We start from the raw sequence: 23622 nt of genomic DNA, 5'->3' as shown, positions 1-23622 counted from the left end.
CGCTCATGTTTTCTTTGATGACTGAGGCGCACGTTTGTTCTGTGATCAACATCTCATACTTTTCTAACCACTCACTGCACGTAAATGTGCACGTTTTAATATTGACTTGCTAAAAATGTGCTCATTAACATATACATGGTGTATGAACATTTTATCCATATGTTATTTAAATATTTTATTCGTTATACCTTTAGGGTGGGTGATTTCCGTATATGTCTCGATTGTACAGTGTCAATTTGACGTGGGAGTATAAAAGTACACCTTGCGCAAAAAGATGCCCGCAAACACACTTCTTTCTATAATAGTTAGACAAATTGATTAAGCAACGATTTTAGTAATATATATCATAGAAAAAGATAGATACTCTTGATATAGACCCGTGGACATCCTTACACAAAATCAGCTGAAATCATCTCATGACACACACTGCAAACACGAAAACGTCGTTTTTTTTCCGTTTAGGTCATTGGACGGAAAAACGACGTTATTTGGACGCTTTCAAACCATCGTTTTTCCGTCCAAATGACGTCGTTATTTGACATCGGAATTTACTGGGAGAGAACGATATCATTTAGCTCCTCCCTTTCTTGATTGACATTGTCAATCAAGCAACAGCATCGACCGGTATTCCTACTTCTCAGATTTTATTGGTCAGTTCTCGCGTGTTAGATTACAGGCCCGGACTGTGTACATGAATGGCGGCACTTTCTTAAAGCGGTTGTCAAGTAGGAGTTTATGTCATGGGAACTTCACCTCAACCGATTCCAGCAGTCCTGCTTTTATCTGATCCATTGACCTAAGTTTGTGGCTCTGTGACAACACGTACAAAAGAAAGTCTTTGTACAGGAGATGCAATGGGCTATTCATGGCATATCACAGGCTTTTACGGATTGTGAACCGGCCTCGCGATATCTAATCCGCTGTCCTCGCATAGATATTAACATATCTTCGAGATCTGTCTGAATGAACTGCGTGACAACATTCAAGAAGGAGAAATACTAGAATGATTCCACCACAGAAGCCAAATCTTAAAGTTGTTTGATTCTTCGGTAGCATTTTCAATTAATGTTGTTTACGAATGGTTCCTGAATACATTTATCGAGATTACGCTATCCGCATGGATGACCTATTCCTGCATAGATATATCTAGATCGGTGACGGTAAGCCGGTGTCTCGTACCCAGATCCGGACATATCAGTGAAACAGGCACTCACTCGCTCACTCACTCATTCACTCACTAACTCACTCATTCACAATGTATCAATGTATCAATGTATCAATCTATCAATCTATCAATGTATCAATCTATCAATCTATAAATCTATCAATCTATCAATCAAACAATCAATCAAAATAGAAATCGAGTGACGGATGCTTGACTCATTGTAAGTCTTTGTACGCCATTGTATCGTTGCTAGTGGTATAATTGTAAATTCTCCTCGGCGTAATATATATCTTGCAGGTGTACGTAAACAGGATGTGTTTGGTAACTTGAGTAGGAAGCACAAGTGCACGAAGGGGTGGTATTTCAGATGACGAATGAAAGAAGACAGAAAGATTGTGACCCAAATTTAGTGACTGGTAGCCGTGTCGCACAGACGAATTTTTATTAAACGTATCTCCGAGAGTCAGTAAGAAACTAGAAATAACTGCCTTTGTTCTCTAAATCTCACCAGGTTTCAGCTTTCGCCTCTTCCTTTGTGGAATGAGGTTTCACATTTGTAAAATGATCTCTGTTATCTGTCTGTACAATCAACTTAACTGCCCTCACCCCCTGCAGTTTTCCCGTCCCATGTTGCCAAGCAGGTGACCCACAAGGAGGAATACGGCCCTCCCTCAGTCAATACTCATGAGTTATACTGTGCCTACCACAATAAGTTGTGAATACGTAGCCTTGCTGGGGCCAAACATTTTGTAACAATTTGGCAAACTTTGATATGTAAACAGCACATATAATTCAGTTTTATTTCATCTTAACATATCAGTTGAATCCCACTTTACCTTTGAAGATCCGGTTAAGAATAGATTTACAGCAACCCATGCTTGCCGTTATAGGCGACTATGCTTGACGTAAGAGGCGACTAAATGGATCGGGTGGTCAGGCTCGCTGATTTGGTTGATGCATGTCATTGTATCTCAATTGCGTGGATCGGTGGTCGTGATATCAATCACTGGATTGTCTGGTCCAGACTCGATTATGTACAGACAACCCGTCATATAACTGGAATATTGCTACGTGCGGCGTTACACAAAGAACAACAAAAATGGATCCTACTTATTTTGTGGATACCATAAATATAAATCAAACCAATAGATCGTTTGAGCTAGCTAAATATAAAAAAATAGTCGATAGTCATATTTCCCTCTGTTGGTCCCACGTGAAATGTCCTTCATGAATACTGTAAATCATGAAATTAACGCAATAATAAGTCAGCACATGGAGCATAGAGTATAGAAGAACCCTGGCCTCAAATGCGTCATGACATTTATGAGAGTAGCCTTGCAAAAATCACTGTAGTCTCACAATTCAATAATGTAGTATTGGCTGATAGACGTTCGGCCGATTAATATCATTTGTTCAATCAACTGTTCATCTAATTTCCATTAATGTATGTTACATTGATAATATGTTCATGGGTTTCTTCTCTGAACGTATAGTGTTGAGGACTACTTCAGTTGAGGATAAATAACATAAATAATGATGATATTATTTTGATATTATTGTCATTATTATTCCTTCAGATCATTAAAAAGAGTTATTATGTTTCACATGAAACATAGAGAAAGAGGTATGGATATTGTGGAGATTGTTTTTTAGCATCGACATTATTAACATAATTCTTAAAGATATTATGTTTTGTTTATGGTCTAATGCCGCACTCAGCAACTTAAGGATATTACAACATACATTTAGGTTCAGTTGTATTATTAAATTTGTGGTTTTTTTGCAAATGTTACAGAGACCTGATAAAGTAATATAAAAATGTATAGTCGCTATTCTTAAAAGTAAGCATATGTTAGATTTATCAACCGGAAATGTTGCACACCAAAGGATAATTATATATCATGATACTATTCTATGTCGAGGTCAACTATATTTGTGTTTGCTATTGCTACATGATTGGTTATGACACGTATACGTCATGATAAAGCAATGAGAAATTGACATTTAATGATATAAGACAGCTTCGCGATAAATCACAAAGAACAAAGAAGAAGGAAGCGATATTTATTTCACGATAAAACCTTGTTCTATCATGACGTCATTTATGGAGATTCGAACATGCACTTGCAACTTGAAAACGTCGTAACTTTGATGTTATTAGTGAGAGGGAAGTGTCCAGTGAGTTGTTCCCAATAGATGTAGCTGGGGAAGGTAGATAAATGCAATGCCTGAACAATCGCATCAGAAAGTGAGAGCGAAATGTTAATCGGTATTGGGAGAAAAGGTACAGACGAGAAAATTGTGAGAATATGCGGGAAAGACCCAATTCAAACCCTCCTGTTCATAAAATAGATTTATCTGGCATTGCCGCGGTCGTACGTAATGTCGATATCTCATATAAGAAATAAACGAGTCGTGGTCGTTGTTTATCGTACAATAAACAACTCCCACTCGCGGTTTGTTTCTTAATTACATGACCATATACCCTGACATATCACAGTTGATTATATCAGTTGACAAAAACCACATAAGCCGTTCCATCATCACAAGAAACCCTTGCCAAAAGTAGCGCCAACTGCACGATTCCGACAACACCAGGAGCATGCATGTTTCATTATTCACCTTATAAAATGATGACACTGGGTGCTCGCAAAACGGCAAGCTCATCCCGGTCCACTAGTGGCACCCGCTACAAACACATGCAAAGGCAAACCAATTGTTCACCCAAAAAGGCACGGAAACACACGGTACAAGTCAAAATAGAGAATTGCATCAGACATCATTTTGGTCATTGATACGTCAAACCTGGAAATGCAAGCTACACGTCCAACACAAAGACCAAGCCAGGACCCGTATCCTTTAAACCCGCCCAAACAACCCCCTGAGCACGAAGCGTGCATACATTTTCTCCTAACCTAAAGTAATCTATACTAGTTCTGAAGTAAATCGTATTTACCCGCATGAATCGCCTTATGTCATTTATTCCCGATGAACAGAGCATGCACACTTTCTGACAGTAATGTGGGGTAAGTCACGCACCAAACCTATACTCTCGATATACATGTTGCTCTTACTTAAAACACTCTTGGGCTAACAAGATACGTATATTAAAGTGCGATTCTTTTCTGATGTGCTATCATTCTAATTCGAAATAAATGACATGAATAGTTAATGACATAAATAGATACCACTCACCCTTCAATATTTTTCAAGGTCGGGTTAATCACAAACATATTTGAATATATACCACATCTATACTAACATGTACTTATCTTTATACTTAGGTGTGTCTGTCATACAGACCCCGAAACAAATATGTTCAATACAGCCCAAAATTTGGCAAAATGAAGAAAGTCTCTTGGCTCCTTCTTGTTATATTTTATAACTATTGTTTAACAACTGGTTTTTTTCTGTAAAATATGTTCATTTCAGAGATTAGATGTTATTCTAGCATCACATCTGTGGTACGTTCACTGCATCAGCGTTGACATAAAAACGATTTTTACATATGTAAATACATACAGAGGAAATGCTTAGCATTATCTTTTAAGGAAGAATGTGTGACTTGCTTAATACATATGTATGCGGACATATATGTATGTACATTGTTATGTGTATGGGTGTATGCTTTTATATGTTTGTTAGTATATCAGATGAATTTAGACTTGAATTGAAACAAGAAGGCTTGGGTTTGCGTAATTTTGCTTGAATGGTACACCTGGGGAGCTGGCTGCCTGAGCGGGTTAAGTAATTATGTCATATGTGAAGCTTGTAGCTAATCAGCATTATAGTATAAGGTTGGGGTGATTCAAAAATAGTTAGTTTTTTTCTGTTTCTTGGGTGTTGGCCAGACCTATATTTTAACCTCCTCATTTTTAACGTTAAAGTTCAGAACACTGTGTGAGAGATTGTATCCCATGTCGGGGCTTGTGAAACTGAACTAGAAATCATGCTGATATTTGCAAATGTGTGCCTTGGAAAACTTGCATTGTGAACTTATGTGGAACTATGGATATATGTGTTTTCGTGGAACAAGGAGTGGAATGAACAATCAAACATGGAAATCAGGGTGACTATATAAGTATGCAATTTGCTGTAGCCCTTTGATGGTGATATTATTGTACATGGTAGCCGAAGCCTAATTCTCCCATAGTAAACTTAGCTGTATTGGTAATCTATCATGCATTGTTAATAAATATCTGTCTTAATTGTTGTGCGATCCTTTAATTGTGCGAATGGATTTGGAGTGTATCCCTTCGTTCCACTTCCACTCGTAACAACATTTGGATGAATATAGATATACCTCCTCAAAGATAGTGATCGTAGATGATTGTAGAACGTGCACGCAGAAAATGGAATAATTATGTGAGTAATTGGGTAAATACCACGTTTAGCAATAATCAGTCATGTTGCGATATTGGTTTCCAACATACAAGACGGACCATGAAATTATGACTTGAATTTGGACCTGGCTTTCTGGTGTGATGTAACACCCCATAATCTAATGTAGAAAAAGAGCTAAAAGCACGAATAAAGATCACGAGATGAAACTTATGTATACATCTGGGCATATATTTGCGTAGTATTACTACGTTAATTCATCAGCATATATGTATTTTGCGCAAAGGATATTGTAGATCGACGCTTACATGCGCATATAACCTATTCACCAGTGCTGTAACATTTAAGTCATTTGTCTTTTGATACATATCAATAAGAGCATGGAGACTCTGTCTGAAGAAATATAGACATGCATGGGATCTTTTGGACAGTTGTATTTCACGGTTAGACTAACGCTTAGTCTCTGAAAATATATTATTTTGGTTAGAACGAGAAACCATATTTAAATTTAAAAGGAGCCCAAGTGAGATGGTAATTTCAGCCTGAACCTGTTGAACATCTAGACTTATTTCATTTGGGGCTATAGCATTGCAGTTAGGCCGGGGCGGAAGGGAAAATAATATGGTTCAGGGACTGTAAGACAAACTACTTCACGGTCTGTATCGCCGTCGTGATCTTTAGAGCTACGAAATTAGAGCCATCTGAAACAGCCACTCGACACCTGTTTGCACCCATCAGATACCAGTCACTACTGTCACTACTCCTATCTCCACACGAAAAAAAACCCCGAAAAATGTCGGCAGTGTATATTTTTAATCCTTCTAATTTACTATTTAGATACATGATTTAACTTAAAAGTAATTATATAGATATATGTGATGCTGGTACCGTTTTGTCGCCATTGTGTAGCTATTGCGGAGTTATTATAAATATCAAATACATGTCTTGAAATATAGACTTGTAAAAGAGTTCATCAGAGAACCATATGCAGCCATTTAATTGGCGGGTATGGATATATTATCCATTTACTTATACACACTTATTATGGGCATATACAGAATTTCATTGTACCTTATTATTGAAAAAATACCCTTCAACAACCCATTCTTGTACTAAGGCGACTAACGTAATCGGGTGGTCAGGCTCGCTGACTTGGTTGATGCATGTCATCGTATCCCAATTGCGTAGATCGGTGCTCTTGATGTCAATAACTCGATTGTCTGGCCCAGACTGGATTATTTACAGACCGCCGTCATATCGCTGGTATATTGTTGAGTGCAGCGTTTAACAACAAACAATCAAACAAAAACTACTATTAAGGAAGAGTGCAGGACGACTTGCTTTATACATAATTATATATGTGGACATATATGTATGGACATTTGGATGATATAGATATACCTCCTTTAAGATAGCGTTCGTAGATGACTGTAGAAAATGGAATAATTATGTGAGTAATCGGGTTAATACAACGTTTAGCAATATTCAGCCATATTGCGATATTGGTTTCCAACATACAAGACGGACCATGAAATTATGACTTGAATTTGGACCTGGCCTTCTGGTGTGATGTAACACCCCATAATCTAATGTAGAAAAAGAGCTAAAAGCACGAATAAAGATCACGAGATGAAAATTGTGTATACATCTAGACATATATTTGCGTAGTATTACTACGTTAATTCATCAGTATATATGTATTTTGCATAAAAGGATATTGTAGGATCGACGCTGACATGCGCAAACATTTCATTTCTTTTGACACATATCGACACGAGAAACTATATCTAAATTTAAAAGGAGCCCAAGTGAGATGGAAATTTCAGCCTGAACCTGTTGAACATCTAGGCTTGTTTCATTTTGGGCTATAGCATTGCCATAAGGCCTGGGCGGAAGGATACACCTGTTTGCACCCATCCGATACCAATCACAACTTCTCTCTCCAAACGAAAACACAATACGAAAAATGTCGGAAGTTTATCCTTCCAATTTTCTATTTAGATGTTCTAACTTTCAAGTAATTATATGGATCTCATGTTTTATTGGTATCTGTGATGCTGGTACAGTTTTGTCGCCATTGTGTAGCTTTTGTGGATTTATTATGAATATCAAATACATGTCTTGAGATATGGACTTGTGAAAGAACTCATCATTGAACCATATGCAGTCTAACCCATTTAATTGGCGTGTATGGACATATTATCCATCTACTTATACACACCTATTATGGACATTTCATCGTACCTTATTATTAAAAAGATTACCCATGAAGATCCGGGTTAGAATAGGCCTTCAACAACCCATGCTTGTTCGAAGGCGACTAACATGATCGGGTGGTTAGGCTCGCTGACTTGGTTGATGCATGTCATCGTATCCCAATTGCGTAGATCGGTGCTCTTGGTGATAATAACTGGATTGTCTGGTCCAGACTGGATTATTTACGACCCACCGTCATATAGCTGGTATATTGCTGAGTGCGGCGTTAAACAACAAACAAACAAAATCTATTATTAAACACCTTCCAACAATGAGAAATTAAACTTATATTTCTATATATTTTGTTATATTTATAACATAATTTGATTCATAATTTAATTATTGCGTTGCTTTCTTCCCTGTCATTCAATGTACATGTTCAACCCCCTAAACTTTTAATATTTCATTTTTCACAAATGGCTACGTTAGTAAGTTGCCTAGATCTCTCGTTATCTACTCACACGAACAGATTAAAATAATTTGTTTTACTGTCATATTTCTGTTTATCTAATTCATACTACGAAATTGATAATTCATTTATCACAGTATAGATCATATTCGTTTATATCACTATCTGATGCTAAGTTTTTATTGCAGAAATTATAATTAATTCAAAATGTAGAAAGATACAATTTGCCATTATTTGACTTTTAAACAGTACACAGTATAATATAATGATCAGAATGCCTGTAACGGGTAGTATTTAAGAAAGAAATATTTGTCAATAAGTCCCATTTTTCAGATATGTCCTACAGTAGTATTACTGTATATCTTCAAAGAGAGGTTTACATTGTAGTTATCATTATTTGTGGATGATTCAAAAAGCAACATAGAACATATATATGCTACCATGACGAAAGAATACAGAGTATACATAACTCGCAATTCTCCAAAAGAGATTTCAAATCACAATAACATATCTGATATAAAGAGAGGTGGTAATGATTTAATCTCTACATTGTGCCCTTGTTCGTGAGCCCTTGTTCTATTCAGCAAACAGCCCCAAACCGAAACTCCACAACATATCCGATTACACTGATTCAGGCTGTCCCAGTTCTCCATGCGATACTGACGCCCGTTCGTCTCCCAGACCATAGAGAATAAATTTAAAAGGAATCCAGCTCAAGTCTAAAACGATTTGGCAAGCCTAGATTGCCTCAATTCTATCCATGAAAGTAAGCATTAATAAAAAAATATTGTTCTTGTCTGCTTCAGATTATATTTTGTAGAGACATATTTTTAACTAGGAAAATTGTACTGACACCGGCGCTGTCCCTATTGAAGCTATTTATAAGAATTTCGAATTGTCGTCCATTGTTCGATGTCAATACATCGATGACAAGTGAGGATATCATAAAGTAATCGTTGATGCCGCGCTACACTATAATAAAAATTATAATCAAGTTGACTGGTGTGTACATTACTACAGTGAACATGTACATGATCATGCCCTAATAATCAAATGCCGTAATGTCAAATACTAGTATATTATTGTGTGATGAATTTAACTGGATCAGTGGTAACATGTGATAATAATATTCTATCAATTTCTCTCCTGGTTGGTCCATCCATATCTACAAAATGAACATAATACAATTAAAATGGAGCCTAGAACAGTTCTTAATTTCAGGCAAGGGCTAATGAAATCTAGACTTTCCCAATCATTATAGACTTGAGTTGGTCTCATCTTTTACATTATTCTCTTGGGTCAACGCCACAGCTCATACCATACACTAACAAGACCAGATTGCCCCCCGCCGGAGCTCCTGGATGTTGGTTATATCATCTAGCATGGCCAACTCTGCTCTTAAGTAAACAAGAACCTAATCAGCGAGGGGTCCTTTATCATCCCTATGTGACTACTTATAAAAATCTCATATCTCTTCCCAAAGACCTAGTTAATAATATATTTTCTGCTGAATATTCGAAACAGAGTGAGTGAGTTGGTGCTACATATGTTTACGGATCTATTTTAAATGACTGCAGCGCTCCATTATGAAAGCAAATTGTTTTAACGCCGCTCTCAGCAGTATTCCAGTGATATATGACGGCGGTCTGTTGTATATGAAATAAATGCAAATTGAATCTTGAATCTTGAAAGTTGTAACATTTCCGCTAATAAGTATCACATGCAGTATACAGTATATCAACTGCAATATACTGTATACAACATGCAGTATACAGTGTGTCGCGAGCTCTGCGCTGGGCTGGAGTACACATTTCCTTCCCCTCTCCCTTCGGCAAACACCTCATGAGGGTTGCAACGAGGACACGAGGTACGCCTTTTATACACATTTGCGACAATGCGGCAACGGGACATATTTGGACCTTTAAAATGTCGCGTTACGGCATCGTCGCCCTTTTGTAAAATAAAGAAAAGGATTATTCAAAGAGCTAAAATGCAAAAACGCGACGATGCGACAAATGGCCAATTGTCGTGATTTTGTTAATTTTGACACGTTTTGCTTGTTTTTGTAAGGGCGCCAATGCGCCAATGCGACAACGCGACAATGTCCCTTCCATAGTGATCCGTGCAAATAAATCTGAGTTATGAAATAGAAATCTGACATGCCAATTAAAAGATAAAGTGTTGCAGCTTCTGATTTCATAGATCTTCAAGAAGGATTATCAATAATGGGATGGGTGATGAGTTCAACTGCATGCCGATACTATACGTTGTGATTAACAATAATGCTTCGAGTATTACGGAGTATTACGTGAATAAACATATTGTTTATACTCGTCCATGTTTTTGACGGACAATATAATTTACATGCTCGGTAAAAGTGAGGACGGGCATCATTGTGTGTTTCCGTGTTTTGTTCAGGTGAACAATTGACTTGTCCTTGCATGTGTTTGTGACGGGTGCCACTTGTGTGGCAGGATACGCTCACCTTTTCCCGAACACTCGTTGGATGGCCTGAACCAATTCGGATTTTAATCCCACATCAGTCTGATACATCGTGATGTAACTGGAATATTGAAATACTGTACAGTTGAAAATGGTGTTTAATGTGATTACCGTAGTGTGTTACTGCAACTGTTCAAATGTTGTGCAGTGCTGTTATGTAATATAAAGAAAGCATATTCAATTATCAAATTGATTTGAATAGAATATACTTGAGTCAGTGTATTTTATAAACGCCCCAAACCGTAATCTAAACACATATAATAACAGATCATATACACGCATGGTGCCTTGACTTACTGCTAGCTTTAATAGGCCATCCCGGAATAAAATGTCCCCCCCCCCCCCCCCCCCCCCCCCCCCCCCCATGTTTTAGTATATTTACAAGAAATATATTCCAAACAATATCCTCATCAGATGAGAAGATCTTTTTCAGAATTACCTCAGTAAGTCAATTACAATGACAGAGCGTCGTAATACATTTACATCAAGTACAATACGTCAAAATGGCTGACACGATAAACGTGACGGAAGATATATCCGAAGTTGTTAATTAACCTGTGGCTATTTCAAGGCTTTGTCATGACTGATGAACTGGCCGATCGTTGAAAGGTGATTGTAAAGATGTGTCAAATAGAGACTAAGGTAAATTCATAGATTGCTGTAGGTTGTTATTACGATAGTTTGGATGTTTTTTCGTTTGTTTTTTCTCTGGGATGGGTTGTAGAGAGGGTATCCTTAAACGGGCGTGCAACCACGATTCTGTAAGTAGTCGGATAATGGGTTGTGTTTCATTTGGTTATAATAATAACTAATTTTTTAATGTGAAGTTTACAAGATATACGGCTAGGACGAGAGGTCGGTCACATGACGTTCTTCACGTGACTGTATTCTTGAAATGGCTACTTCTACATTCCTGGGGAAAACCCTTGGAATTCCCAAATACGAATTCATACAGAAGCGTGGTTGCACGCCCGTTTAAGGATACCCTCGCTACAACCTATCCCAGAGAAAAAACAAAGCGAGGGTATCCTTAAACGGGCGTGCAACCACGCTTCTGTATGTCGAATTAGTCAGTGTTTACGCCATTTCAAGAATACAGTCACGTGAAGAACGTCATGTGATCGACCTCTCGTCCTAGCCGTATAACTTCACATTAAAAAATTAGTTATTATTATAACCAAATTAAACACAACTCATTATCCGATAGGGGTAACTGTTCATAGCCGAGTGATATGTTACCACAATAAACTTGGTAACATTGTTTGGTTTGACTTCTTGGCGCGTGCCTGAATTCCATTAACATGTTACATATCCTAAAACTGGCTTATCAGCAAATCTCGCTGCACTGCGCGCGACAGATACTAGAGCAAGGCATGCCAGAAATACGAAACCTAAAGCTTTCGAAAGGATGCCTTAGGAATCACGTGCGTCGGGAGACCAGCGCCATCTGATTGGCCGTTATCAGTTGTACGAGGCGGAGCAAAAAGCATCGTTTTTCCGTCCATTTTATGCTTGAAAAACTCGACCCTTTTCTGGACACTTTCTAGACGCTCACCAATTAATCAATTTTAATGAATTTTTAGTCGTTTTTCCGTCCAATGACCATATACGGAAAAAAACGACGTTTTCGTGTTTGCAGTGACAGTTACACTGTTTATAAAACGACATAGTGGTAGATAGATCTGCCTAAGTTCATAATGTAGTCTAATTGAATTTAGTATGTTTTAGGGCGCAGGTGGCAACATTTCAGTCGCACCACATTCGCCTGTATACTATCCAGGTTCAGACTGGTCACACGTTGTAACCACCTGTACCTCATCTGTCGACTAGTACAAGAAGCATGGGGATCTTTGGACCTATTCCACCCCGTGATTCAAACAGGTGACTGGTGTTGATACAGTTACGATCGATAATGAGCAGTTATTCGTTGTCAGTGTTATCATTGGGTAATCTGACTATCTGAATTATCTCATCACTTGTAAAAGCTGCACACAACTCGGTGTTGTAGCCAGAGCAAAGAGTCAATAGACATTTGAAGGAATGGAAATTATTATCAAGACCCCAATCTGTACATGTGACAATATTCTAAAGTAAAGTGAAGAGGGGTACATGAAGCAACTTTCACTCAGCTTCTAATAGCCAGTGACGCGTTTAATAATTTTACCTGTGAATTGTATGTGCGTTCAAGACAATACAATACAGGTTAGACAGAGTGATTAAGTCGAGGTTTGCGTCACAATTAGCGTTATTCCGGCTGTTGGACTCTGGAAAACCCTGGGAATCATGGCAAGCTACGTTTTAAATCTCACATCGAGTATGGTGATACTGTATCTCACCTTATCAGACTCTAAGTGATTTTGCTGTAGCCAAACATAAATTTTGCAAGTTATACTGTATTAGATTGTCTTGAAAATTTGCACATCTGAACATAAATGGAATTTTGAATTAATAATGAATACTACTGTATTATATTGTCCTGAAAATGTGTACATGTGTACATAAATGCAATTTTTAATTAATAATAAATAAAAACCTATACTACTACAAACATTTTTGTGTTATATCTTCCTAGACAGGCTGTAGTCTGGCATTAGTTAGTCAGTGAAAGTGAAACAGTCTAAACATTGTTGTAGGGATTATCACGGGCTACTGATCTTTAAACTAGAACAATAGCTGCTGGCAAAGTGAGAACACCCCGTTTTAACGCTTTAACCAGAACGCCCAGCAAAAGGCTTGTAATGTTTGTACAGGTCTGTGGCTTATCAAACATTTGAGGTCACGTTGAAACCGAAGGGAACACTGCATTGTGTACTTTGTGTCTGAATCGATTGACAAATTCTAAGAACATACCATTATCGCTAGGGTGATATCCGTATTGTCGATAAACGAATGTAGGGGTTACCTTTGAATAGGATTGTATCTAATTTTGTATCCGAACTATTCTGCAATCAGTTATTGAATCAGTTAAAATTGAAATAATATATCGGAGGAGGTGAACTACTGATTTCATGAACTTCCGTACATGGGCAGTTACTTTGAACGCAAATACTTACATTTACAGATATTGAGTCAATACTGACGGAACTGAAACATAGTAATTACTTCAGGAATACCATGAACATAAATACTCGAAGCATGTTCCAGTGTCCAGCTTTCTGTATTTTAGGTACAGGTGTTTATCTTAAGGAATAAAAGGGAAATGGAAATCAAATGATAATTACTAAGCAAGTAATCCAAATACAGTAATCTACGTTTATAACGAACACACTTATAATGAACTGACCGATACAACGAACTTATATTTTAGTCCCGACCAGTTGTTGTATATATGCTGTATGTCTGCTCATAAGGAACTACGGTTATTACGAACTAATATAAGTGGTCCCATCGAGTTCGTTATAACCGTAGTTTACTGTACAGTTGGAAACGTTAAGCTACTGACTTGCTAAAGTTCAAATGTTAAGCCTTTCCAAAAAGCCTTTTCAGACACGTTTAGAATTATTTATATATTTAGTTTGTCATAGTATAGTCCGAAATACATGCAGGTGTTAAAATGAGCATTGTCTATTTCATTTAAAAGCATCTTTCAGAACGATGTCAAAAGGTTCTGCTAATTTCTTAAATAAAAGGCGACAAAAAACATTTCCATAACCTGAAGATATCTCTACCTAAAGCAGAGTCCATTGTACGATTCCCACCATGTCATAAGCATGTGTTAATGAATCACTTTCAAATAGTGATGATATCAGGTTTTCATGAAAAGGTGAGCGTACATTGTATCTTGCCCAACCACTAGCACCCATCGTAAACAGATGCAAAGAAAAAGTAATTGTTCACCTGAAACACGGGAATATATGTCACAACTCGAAATATGGAATTGTATCGGATATCATTTTTGTCACTGATGCGTCAAATTTGGAAATCTTCACGGATTGAGCAGAAATAGCTGAGCTATGGCCATATCAAGTTTCTGTTTTCAGTGTGGTCAAGTGAAAGGTCAAATCAATGCTAAATTTTTAAATATTGCAGAACACGAAGAATATATGTTAAGAATACATGTTCAACTTTCCATTTTGAAGGCAAGTAATGGCTGAATAGTGGTCATACATAGATTTATTAATATGATTGCCATGGCGGTCAAATTGAATCAATGAATTGAATTCAGTGGATCAATGAAGATTCAGCATCACTGGACAAACGGATAAACTCAGATGATTTTCAGTCAGGTGATTTAATAAATTGAGACTGTTCCAGCCTATTTAATACCAACAAGTGACACAAAATTATGATATTATCAGAGGAGACTCGGTTCTCTGTATCATCATTGTCCTGGATGGACTCGTTTATAATAATCAGGCAGTCCTTTGTGTAAATGCAGAATACTCAGTAGGTGACTATAATAACACAATGGCGGATTCCGAAGTTTGATGTGTCATATTGTGGCAACGGCTTGTCAAACGTATCCCACAATAACCTCTCTCAGATCATTAAATGAGACAAATATGTATGTATCCTCTACATATCAACGCGGATTATGCTGACATCAGACTTGTCGCTTGTAATAATCACAAACTACCTACCTTCAACTCCAGACATTCAGTCGAGCGACTATACCTGAGACGAATCCTGACCACGTGTGCAGTATCAGCTTATCATTGGACAAATATCTGCACTTCCTTGTACAATGGGTGTTATTACTGTGTAATGCAGGTCAAACAAAAGACACCGTGAGCACATATCAGTCAGAGGAATTGTAATGAAATCTGATGTTTAACATATCCTAGAAAACCTTCAATCAGTTTAACATTTACAACATGGTCAGTTTGAATGTACCAACAAATATATTTAGTCGCTTTTTTGTGTCATTGACGTGTTGTAACATCGTCCACACCTGTCGCACACAAGTTGGAAGTAGCGAGGGGGGTGGGTTGGGTGGGGGGTGGGGGGTGGGGATGGGGTTAGCGAGGGGGATAAATCAAGTTTTAGCAGTGGATTGCTCACTTGATGGTTTCCTAAACGAAAACAATTAATTTCATCCAGATGGTTGAATTATAGGAACGTGTGTTGTGCCCTTAAACCTACAATGGTCTTAAGTCCACAATATTCATGAGTGGGCGTGGCTTATGTATGCAATAACAAAATAAAAATGATCTAAAAATGTTTGTAAAACGTTCGTGTATTTTGTAAGCAAGTGTGGTATTTTAAGGAATTTTATTCTCAGTATCACCTTCCACTTTGCCATTGTGTCATGGAAAATAAATACTGGGAATTGGGCATCAAAATAGGAAATATTCCTTCTCGTTAGCAGTATGTCATAACTCCCGTATAGGAACGTATATATCCATATCCATATCAACTACTTGTCATGCACTGCCCGTTTCCTTCAACATTTTCTGTTGTGGTGTGTTTAGATGGGGTAAATATGGACACAATAACTTTCTCAAAAATTATCCAGTACAACATTAAATTCAAAATTTCAAATTCTAATCCAGGCCAGTAATGCTCATATGAAAGAGGAAGAGAAAGTTATGTGTCACCCACACACAAGATGATTGATCAATATAAGTTTTGTAAATCCATAACAAATAAATTAAATTCGTTTTAGTTTTGTTTGCAGGTCTTCCCAGTTGGAACTAGTGTTTATGTTTTGGTGTTCATGTTAGGGTCAGATAAAGTATTATGTTTTTTAATCAATAAGCTGGAATTGAGTTTTGCATTTTTGGTATGCATGCGAAGTATTGTATACAGGCTTCTTGCCTTGCTCCAAGGATGTACTGAAAGAAAAGTCCATGGACGTAAATTAATTCTATACTCATAATGGGCAAGTCTAGATCAATCCAATGTCAACATAGGCCAGCATCCATAAAGTCAAGCATAGGTTGCTAGGGACTAGTTCTAACCTAGAGTCCATTCAGGATTGCAATAAGTTAATCGTGTTTTAATGGTACTTCAATAATCCATTGTTTTAGTTTGTTTTGTTTTGGTGAAACCCACAAATACAGGTTAGCAGTAAATCAAACACTATGGGAAAGCAACTGGAATAAAAACCCAGTTATTGCTATATCTGGATTGAAAGTCATTCCAAGTTATCTGCTAACAAAACTCACGGCGCATCTCTTGCAGCAATTCTCTGCATGTGTGACACTACATTTTCTTTCTGTATACATTTAGTGAAGAGAAACATCATTAAGACATGTTTATGAAAACATCTTAAAGAAAGTGAATAATATCTTCTAACAGGTATATGATGGCGGCAACTGACATATGCCTCTTTCAATTGTCAAGCTAAACCTTCAGATAATTTATTGTAACATATAATGGCACCATGGCAAAAAAAATTATGAAGGTAATACAAGTGTATTGTTTACTCAGATATAATTTTTTTTTTTTTAAAATGAAAGGACAACTGAAATCATCTTTGGTTAATATTTCATAATGAAAACATTAATGGATCTATCATTAAGAAACTGACACAATAATAAGGACATTTCTTGTTGAAGGTATTGCTTTGGGTTTGGAGATGCCTTGTGTTCCCATGCAGCAGTGTTGATTTCAAACTTTGAATCCGAATCTATATATTTTATATGTATTTTTAAGACAAAATGCTGATGGCTTATGGTTGGTAAATAGTCATTATAATTATCATAATAATACCTTTGCAATTCCAATGTATTAGATGCTGCAAGTTAGTTATGGTTGATCTATTGTTGATATCGCGTGTAGATTCATATTAGTATCTTTATCATAGATTCTAAAGAGTTTTGAATAGAAAGACCTACCACATCATAAATGTGAAGCATATCTGTCAGCAGTACCTGCAGTTACTTAGACCGGAAAATGGTGGACCAGCATTAAGGTCGACTTTATACAGCACACAATGCTATCCGCCGAAATAGAATCCACTATGCTGAAAAGTCAATATAGTGGTGAGAATAATGAGAACGGATCACTGAAGAAACTGTCAACGTGGCTTTTAAATACACCCGACTTATGATCATGAACATGGCCTGTAGTGTTTATGATTGTCGTAATGCCAGTGTGATGTCATGACCCCTGGGACAAGCGCGACCAAGTCCTTTCATTATCTTGAAAGTAACGTCAATATACTGAACAGCATTGAAAACGCACCAGCAATAAATCTTGAAATATTACAAAAACAACTTGAGCAATGACCGATTTTGATTAGAACAGACATAGACGGATTATTAAGAAAGACGACAAAGGAAACAGGAATACCACACAGTAATTACGATTACGTCATCAGTGTAAGGAAGACACATAGGGTCAAAATGAAAAGTCAATATCTGGTATGTCCGCCATTGACAGCAACACAGGCCATGCAACGTCTTCTCATTGATCGAATTAGTCTGCGAATAGTGTTCTGGGGCATTCCACTCTTGACGTAGTGTATCTTCCAGTTCTCTCAGGTTCTGTACTTGCGGACGACGTGAGAGGCGTTGACCCAGGTAATCCCACAGATGTTCAATTGGCGATAGATCGGGTGAGAGGGCTGGCCATGGAAGCAGAGGCACATTATTGTTCGCTAGGTACTGTGGGCACTCTTGCATTATCTTTCTGGAAGGTGTGCATATCCTGGTGCTGATGAAAGAATGGGAAGACGTGCTTTGCCAATGTTATTCCTGTAGTAAGGGGCATTAACTCTTCCATGACAAACATGGAGCTCTGTTCGATGGTTATGACTGATGCCGCCCCACACCACGACATTACCCCCCCCACCCCCCCCACCCCCCCACCCCCCCCCCCCCCCCCCACCCCAACCCCCCACCCCCATCGACCTGTCTGTACAACGCAGTCAGTGTGGTAACGTTCTCCACGGCATTGAAACCGTTCTGCAACGACTCTACTTGACGTATCAACTTGAAGCATGCCCAAGGCACGTTCACGTTCCTTTTCTGTTAATCTTGGCATTTCTTGTGGCAGTACCCTTTACGTCTGCAGCAACAAGTGATGTCGCTTTTAAAAGTCTGTCTTTTATAGCCCTATTCTGCATGCTTCCCGTGAAACAAAACACGTTTTCAATGATGTGCACGCAATTTGTAGCGTTTTGGCGATTTCGCTCACAAAAAAAATTAGGAATGTGTTTTGACGATCTGTTCTTCTTCATGCTTCGTCCAGAACGTCGTATTTAACTCATTCACTTATATATTTTCATATGACTTACGCCCGGATAAACATACATCCATTTTCATTGTGGTGCGTTTTCAATGCTGTTCAGTATATTTTTGCTTTCGCCCTCAAGCAGCGCTTCAGCGTTGCCTCAGGGCATGGCTGTTTTCTCAAGGAATAGGGCGTGTGTGAGAGAATGTGTTTTGAAAAGTATTTCCCTTATATCACGGTTTGATATGAGAGGAACGTCTGAGGTGATACATGTTTACCACTTTGGTGAAAAGCACAAGCACGGATGTGGTGCTTACTAACCAAGAAACAAGATAAGGGATTTAAACCCATCATCATAGGTTTCTAAGGAACACAAATCACAGCCAATTGCAGCGCCTTGGCCGACTGGACCTCGAATTGGGAGTCAGATTGCCATAGGAGTAGGAAGTTGAAATACAGAATTCAAATCAACTGCGTTCTTTACCATACGCGGTAAGTAAGGAGACACGCTACCTATAGTTCCCTGGTAAAGTTTAGCGTGGGTAATTATTAGTTATAAATAGATACAGTTGTATCACCATATTCCGTATTCATGAATCAATACCAACACTTACATACGATAATCACTGCTTTGTGTTAACAACGTTTTTGACACCGGCGTAGTCGTGTCATTACGAGAAGTAGGGATCTGTGGTACCTGTGTTCTCAAGCACAGTTGTTGACTTGCAAAAGCAAAAATATGTATTGGAAAATGACTGTGGAAAATGGAAACTCGCTGCTTATAGTGTCAAAACTAGCATGATTGTGTTAAAAAATAGCCGTAAACGTACCAAAAAAGAAGAAAATAGTCCTTTAAAACTGAAACTTTGGATGTAACTACACACTATAAATCTTTGGGTGTTTATGTCAGTAACAATCTGAATTGGTCTTCACAGTCATGCAAGAGAAATATCAACCCAGGCCAAGAGAGTTTTATTTGGTATAATGAATCATATAAACATTCTTGGAGATATAAGTTACAAGTCATTCTTTTAGAATTTCTAATTTAAAATTAACCCAATCTTAATGTACGGTGCTGAAATATGGGGATTACAACACTTCAATGATATCAAAAAGGTTCCCTTGAGTGCATTTTAAAGATTTCTTGGTTTAACAATCAACACATCTAACGCAATGGTTTGTGGCGATTGTCGTAGATATCCTCTATTCATTATTCACAGGTGGCACGGGTGGCCCAGTCGTCTAAGGCGTCGTGATTCGCTATGCAGAGTTGCGTCCCTTAGGCACGCCAGAAACCTATTTGTGGGTTCGAATCCCCATTATGTTTCTAGGTTTGTCAATACCATACCCGTGCTCGTGGGTTTCACCGAAGTGGTAAACGTCTGAGATAGGCCTGTGTCATTGTGAGATGTGTGTGTCTGAGATAATATGCTATTGGAATACCTCTTCTGAATTATTTATTATACATTTTCCTTTGTGACATTGATTATGCTCGGTCTGCGCCAATACAATTTGAAATCCATTTAGTTATTATATATTCTGTTATCCAGTCCATGATCCGTTGTTATATAACATGTTCTAGTCAACACAGCTCAATTCGGAGAAAAATCAGACGTACCACTCAGACAACGAGCTCAGTGGCCGTGTAAAACGGTGATCGGTGTTGTTTAAAGCCATACTCCAGTAATATGGCGTCGGTCTGTAAATAAATTTAGTGATTGATATTATGAGCATCGAACCACGCCGTCTGGGTACACGACAGGGAAGTCACCCAACTTGACCACCCGATCCATAAAATGCCTCGTCGTGGTGAGACATGACGTATATGGGGTACAGAGAAGGTATTATATTATTGGAAAGTATACACAGTGTATAGTAATTATTTCGTTTTGAATGAAAATCGTCCGGGAACCGAGGTTTCCGGATATCTGAAGTCCGTATAAGCGGGGCACGACTGTAATTAAAACATCAAACCGTTCATGTTAATGTTCAATAAGGAAAGCGTACTCTTTATGGATAACAACTTCTGGTTTACTGCATATAGCGACGTTTTGATGTACATTCTTACACCGTTATCAAGCTGGAGTGACACCAACCATGTGATGGGAGGTATATATGCATGATATGTTGTGATAAGCAGCAGATTAACATAGACAACAACGGTGATAGATCACAAGCACATGATTGAAAGAAGACTTATGAACAGTACGAATAACAATTGGCACACGGGTAGTTAAGCCAGATATACAGTGAGGATAAGGATTAAAGGGATATACAGTTGTGACAAGCTGATTGGGTCCTAATTAAAATAGAATATTGCTTAATTAGATCTTCGAAGGCATTCTAGATATAATACCCTTGATCTCTGTTGTGACGGCCGTTTTCTACCACTTCTGAGTGTTTTCGTTTGGTGAAGTCCTGATGTTTTGTTGAGAGGATTTTGGACTTTGTCAAACTGAATTTGGAGGCTAGGGAATTATTGCTGGTGGTCTGAGAGGGCTGATTTGATGTCTGCTTTGGCTGGTGAAGTCTTGTGTTCTTTGATGCGGGTAAACCAGAAGTTGTATGTTTTTCTTACTCTTTTGCCAACTTCTGGATGCCAATCAAACAGTTAGTCTGTAGTTTTTAAACCACGAGCCGGAGTGGTATATAGTGGGAGGCATAATACCCTTTGTACACCGAGTGATCCTCCTACAACGAATTAATCTTTCCGACATGATTTAATATGACATTGTAAAACTATTCAAAGTGGGACGCATAATACCCTTTGTACACCGAGTGATCCTCCAACAACGAATTAATCTTTCCGACATGATTTAATGACATTGTAAATCTATTCAAAGTAATTCAAAATTGTTAGAAAACAGCTGTTCGATTGAGCTGAGGTTGAGGTTGAGGTTGATGTCACGTGACTTCCACTGACTCTGGGGGGAAAAAGCGTGCAGCTGTTTGCTTTAGATCGTTGTATGAAGGATTTATTCTGCCTCTCGAAGCCTGAATTGCTCATGGCGAGCTAAAGAACATTTATCACCTATTATTCTGACATGGAGGTATGAGAAGGGTCCTATCATATAATAATCAATGATATGAGGCGGTAAGGCATTTTGTTTGTGTGACAGAACCAGCACGAGGACGGTCATATCACAGGGAGTACATAACGTGACCTGTATTTACACCCCCTGTCGGACTGGTATGCCTTGTCTGTGCACTTTGAAAGGGCAATTGATATCAGCCCATCGCCCGTGAAGATCCGGGGTAGAATAGATCTTCAGCAACCCATGCTTGCCATAACAGGCGACGCTTGTCGTAAAGGGCGTCTAACGGGATCGGGTGGTCAGGCTCGCTGACTTGGTTGATTCATGTCATCGTATCCCAATATCGACATCAGCCCGGGAGGTAAGAAATTAGGTATGAGGTGAGTTGGGTTTAACGCCGCTTTTAACAGAATTCCAGTTATATCGCGGCGTGTCAGCTTAATGTGGGAGGAAAGCCCGAAGTGATGCAGGTCTCAGACGTTTACCACTTCGGTGAAACACACGAGCACGGGTATGGTGCCGACAAACCTAGACACATAATCGGGGCGAACCGGGATTCGAACCCACAATCATAGGTTTCTGGCGTGTCCAAGCGACGCAACTTTGCACAGCGAATCCAGCGCCTTAGACGACAAAGGCGCTTCGACGACCCGTGGGTGGTCAACACGATTCGGTTGGCTATCGGCTAGATCTCAAAGCGAATCCGCCGCTCACCGTTGCCCCGTTGGCAGGTTTCGATTCGGAAACCGATCTTCCCATCCTCGCCGATGCCATCGGCAGGTTGGTGGAGAAGGGGCAGTACGGGAGTTAGCTCTACCAGAAATAACACCGGGGTTTTACTCCAGGATATTTCTCGTTCCCAAGTAGGACAGTGCCGAACTCAGAATGATTCACACGTCCGCTCCCTGGCTGTTCACCCGGTTCGCCACCCCCATAGTGGGATTCCTCCACAGGAGGGGTGTCAGGTACTTCGCGTAACTGGACGACTCGCTTGTTGCAAATTGAATGACGGACGTGCTGTCTCGTCAGCTCGATTTTGCACTTTGGCTCTTGGAGCAATTGGGGTGGATTGTCAATCTCCCCAAGAGCGAGTTAACCCCCTCACAGAACTTGAAGTTCTTCGGAGGTCGGTTCGACACGGTGACCCATCGCCTCTTTGTCCCCCCAGACCGGTGGCACAAGATTCAGGCGATGATTGCCAAAGTCTTAGCAGTGCCACAGACTGTTCACTTTTGGGAACAGCTGTTAGGGCTACTTGTGTCCGCCCTGGACTGCACCGATCGGGGTCGTCTCCAACTCCGCCCGCTGCAACGGTTTCCAATCCAGTTGTTAGCACAGGAGGAGAACAGTGCGACCGTCGCCCTCGTAGATCGGCTCCGCCCGCATCTGGAGTGGTGGACGGTCCCTTACAATGTCTTATCAGGATTCTCTATGCGGCCCTACCGGGCAGGGTTGAACCTGTATACAGACGCCTCTAGAGGGGGAGGTGAACTCGGGGCTGTGGTGCGTAGACGAACTAGGTCTTCACATCAATTGTCTCGAGTTCAAGGCAGTGATAAACGCAGTCAATCACTGGAAGCATCGTCTCGTCGACGCCCGGCTCATGCTGGCGACCGACAACACGACGGTAGTGTCCTATGTGAACAAACTGGGGGGAACCCACTGTCACTCGCTACTCGATCTCACGTTCGAGCTTTACGCTCTGGTGGACAGTGTCCCGTGCCAGCTACGCGCCCGTCACATCCCAGGTGTGCGGAACGTACTGGCCGACGCTCTATCGAGGCCTCGGGATCCGA

The 23622-nt window shown here is 39.2% G+C and overlaps 1 protein-coding gene across 1 annotated transcript in view; it reads right to left on the bottom strand.

Annotated features, from left to right (window-relative positions):
- The window catches only part of LOC125377843, a 39295-nt gene extending 23899 nt beyond the window's left edge, over positions 1 to 15396 (bottom strand). Inside the window, exon 1 of the mRNA XM_048391886.1 lies at positions 15254 to 15396. Coding sequence (XP_048247843.1) covers positions 15254 to 15269 — 16 coding nt within the window. The 5' untranslated portion in view covers positions 15270 to 15396. The remainder of the gene's footprint in view (positions 1 to 15253) is intronic.
- Positions 15397 to 23622: the final 8226 nt, after the last annotated feature.

The sequence above is a fragment of the Haliotis rufescens genome, unplaced genomic scaffold, assembly GCF_023055435.1.
Source record: "Haliotis rufescens isolate VD_foot unplaced genomic scaffold, xgHalRufe1.0.p SCAF_101, whole genome shotgun sequence".
NCBI classification, from domain to species: domain Eukaryota; kingdom Metazoa; phylum Mollusca; class Gastropoda; order Lepetellida; family Haliotidae; genus Haliotis; species Haliotis rufescens.
The sequence above is the reverse complement of the archived record's forward strand: the minus strand, read 5'-3'. Positions and strand labels throughout refer to the sequence as shown.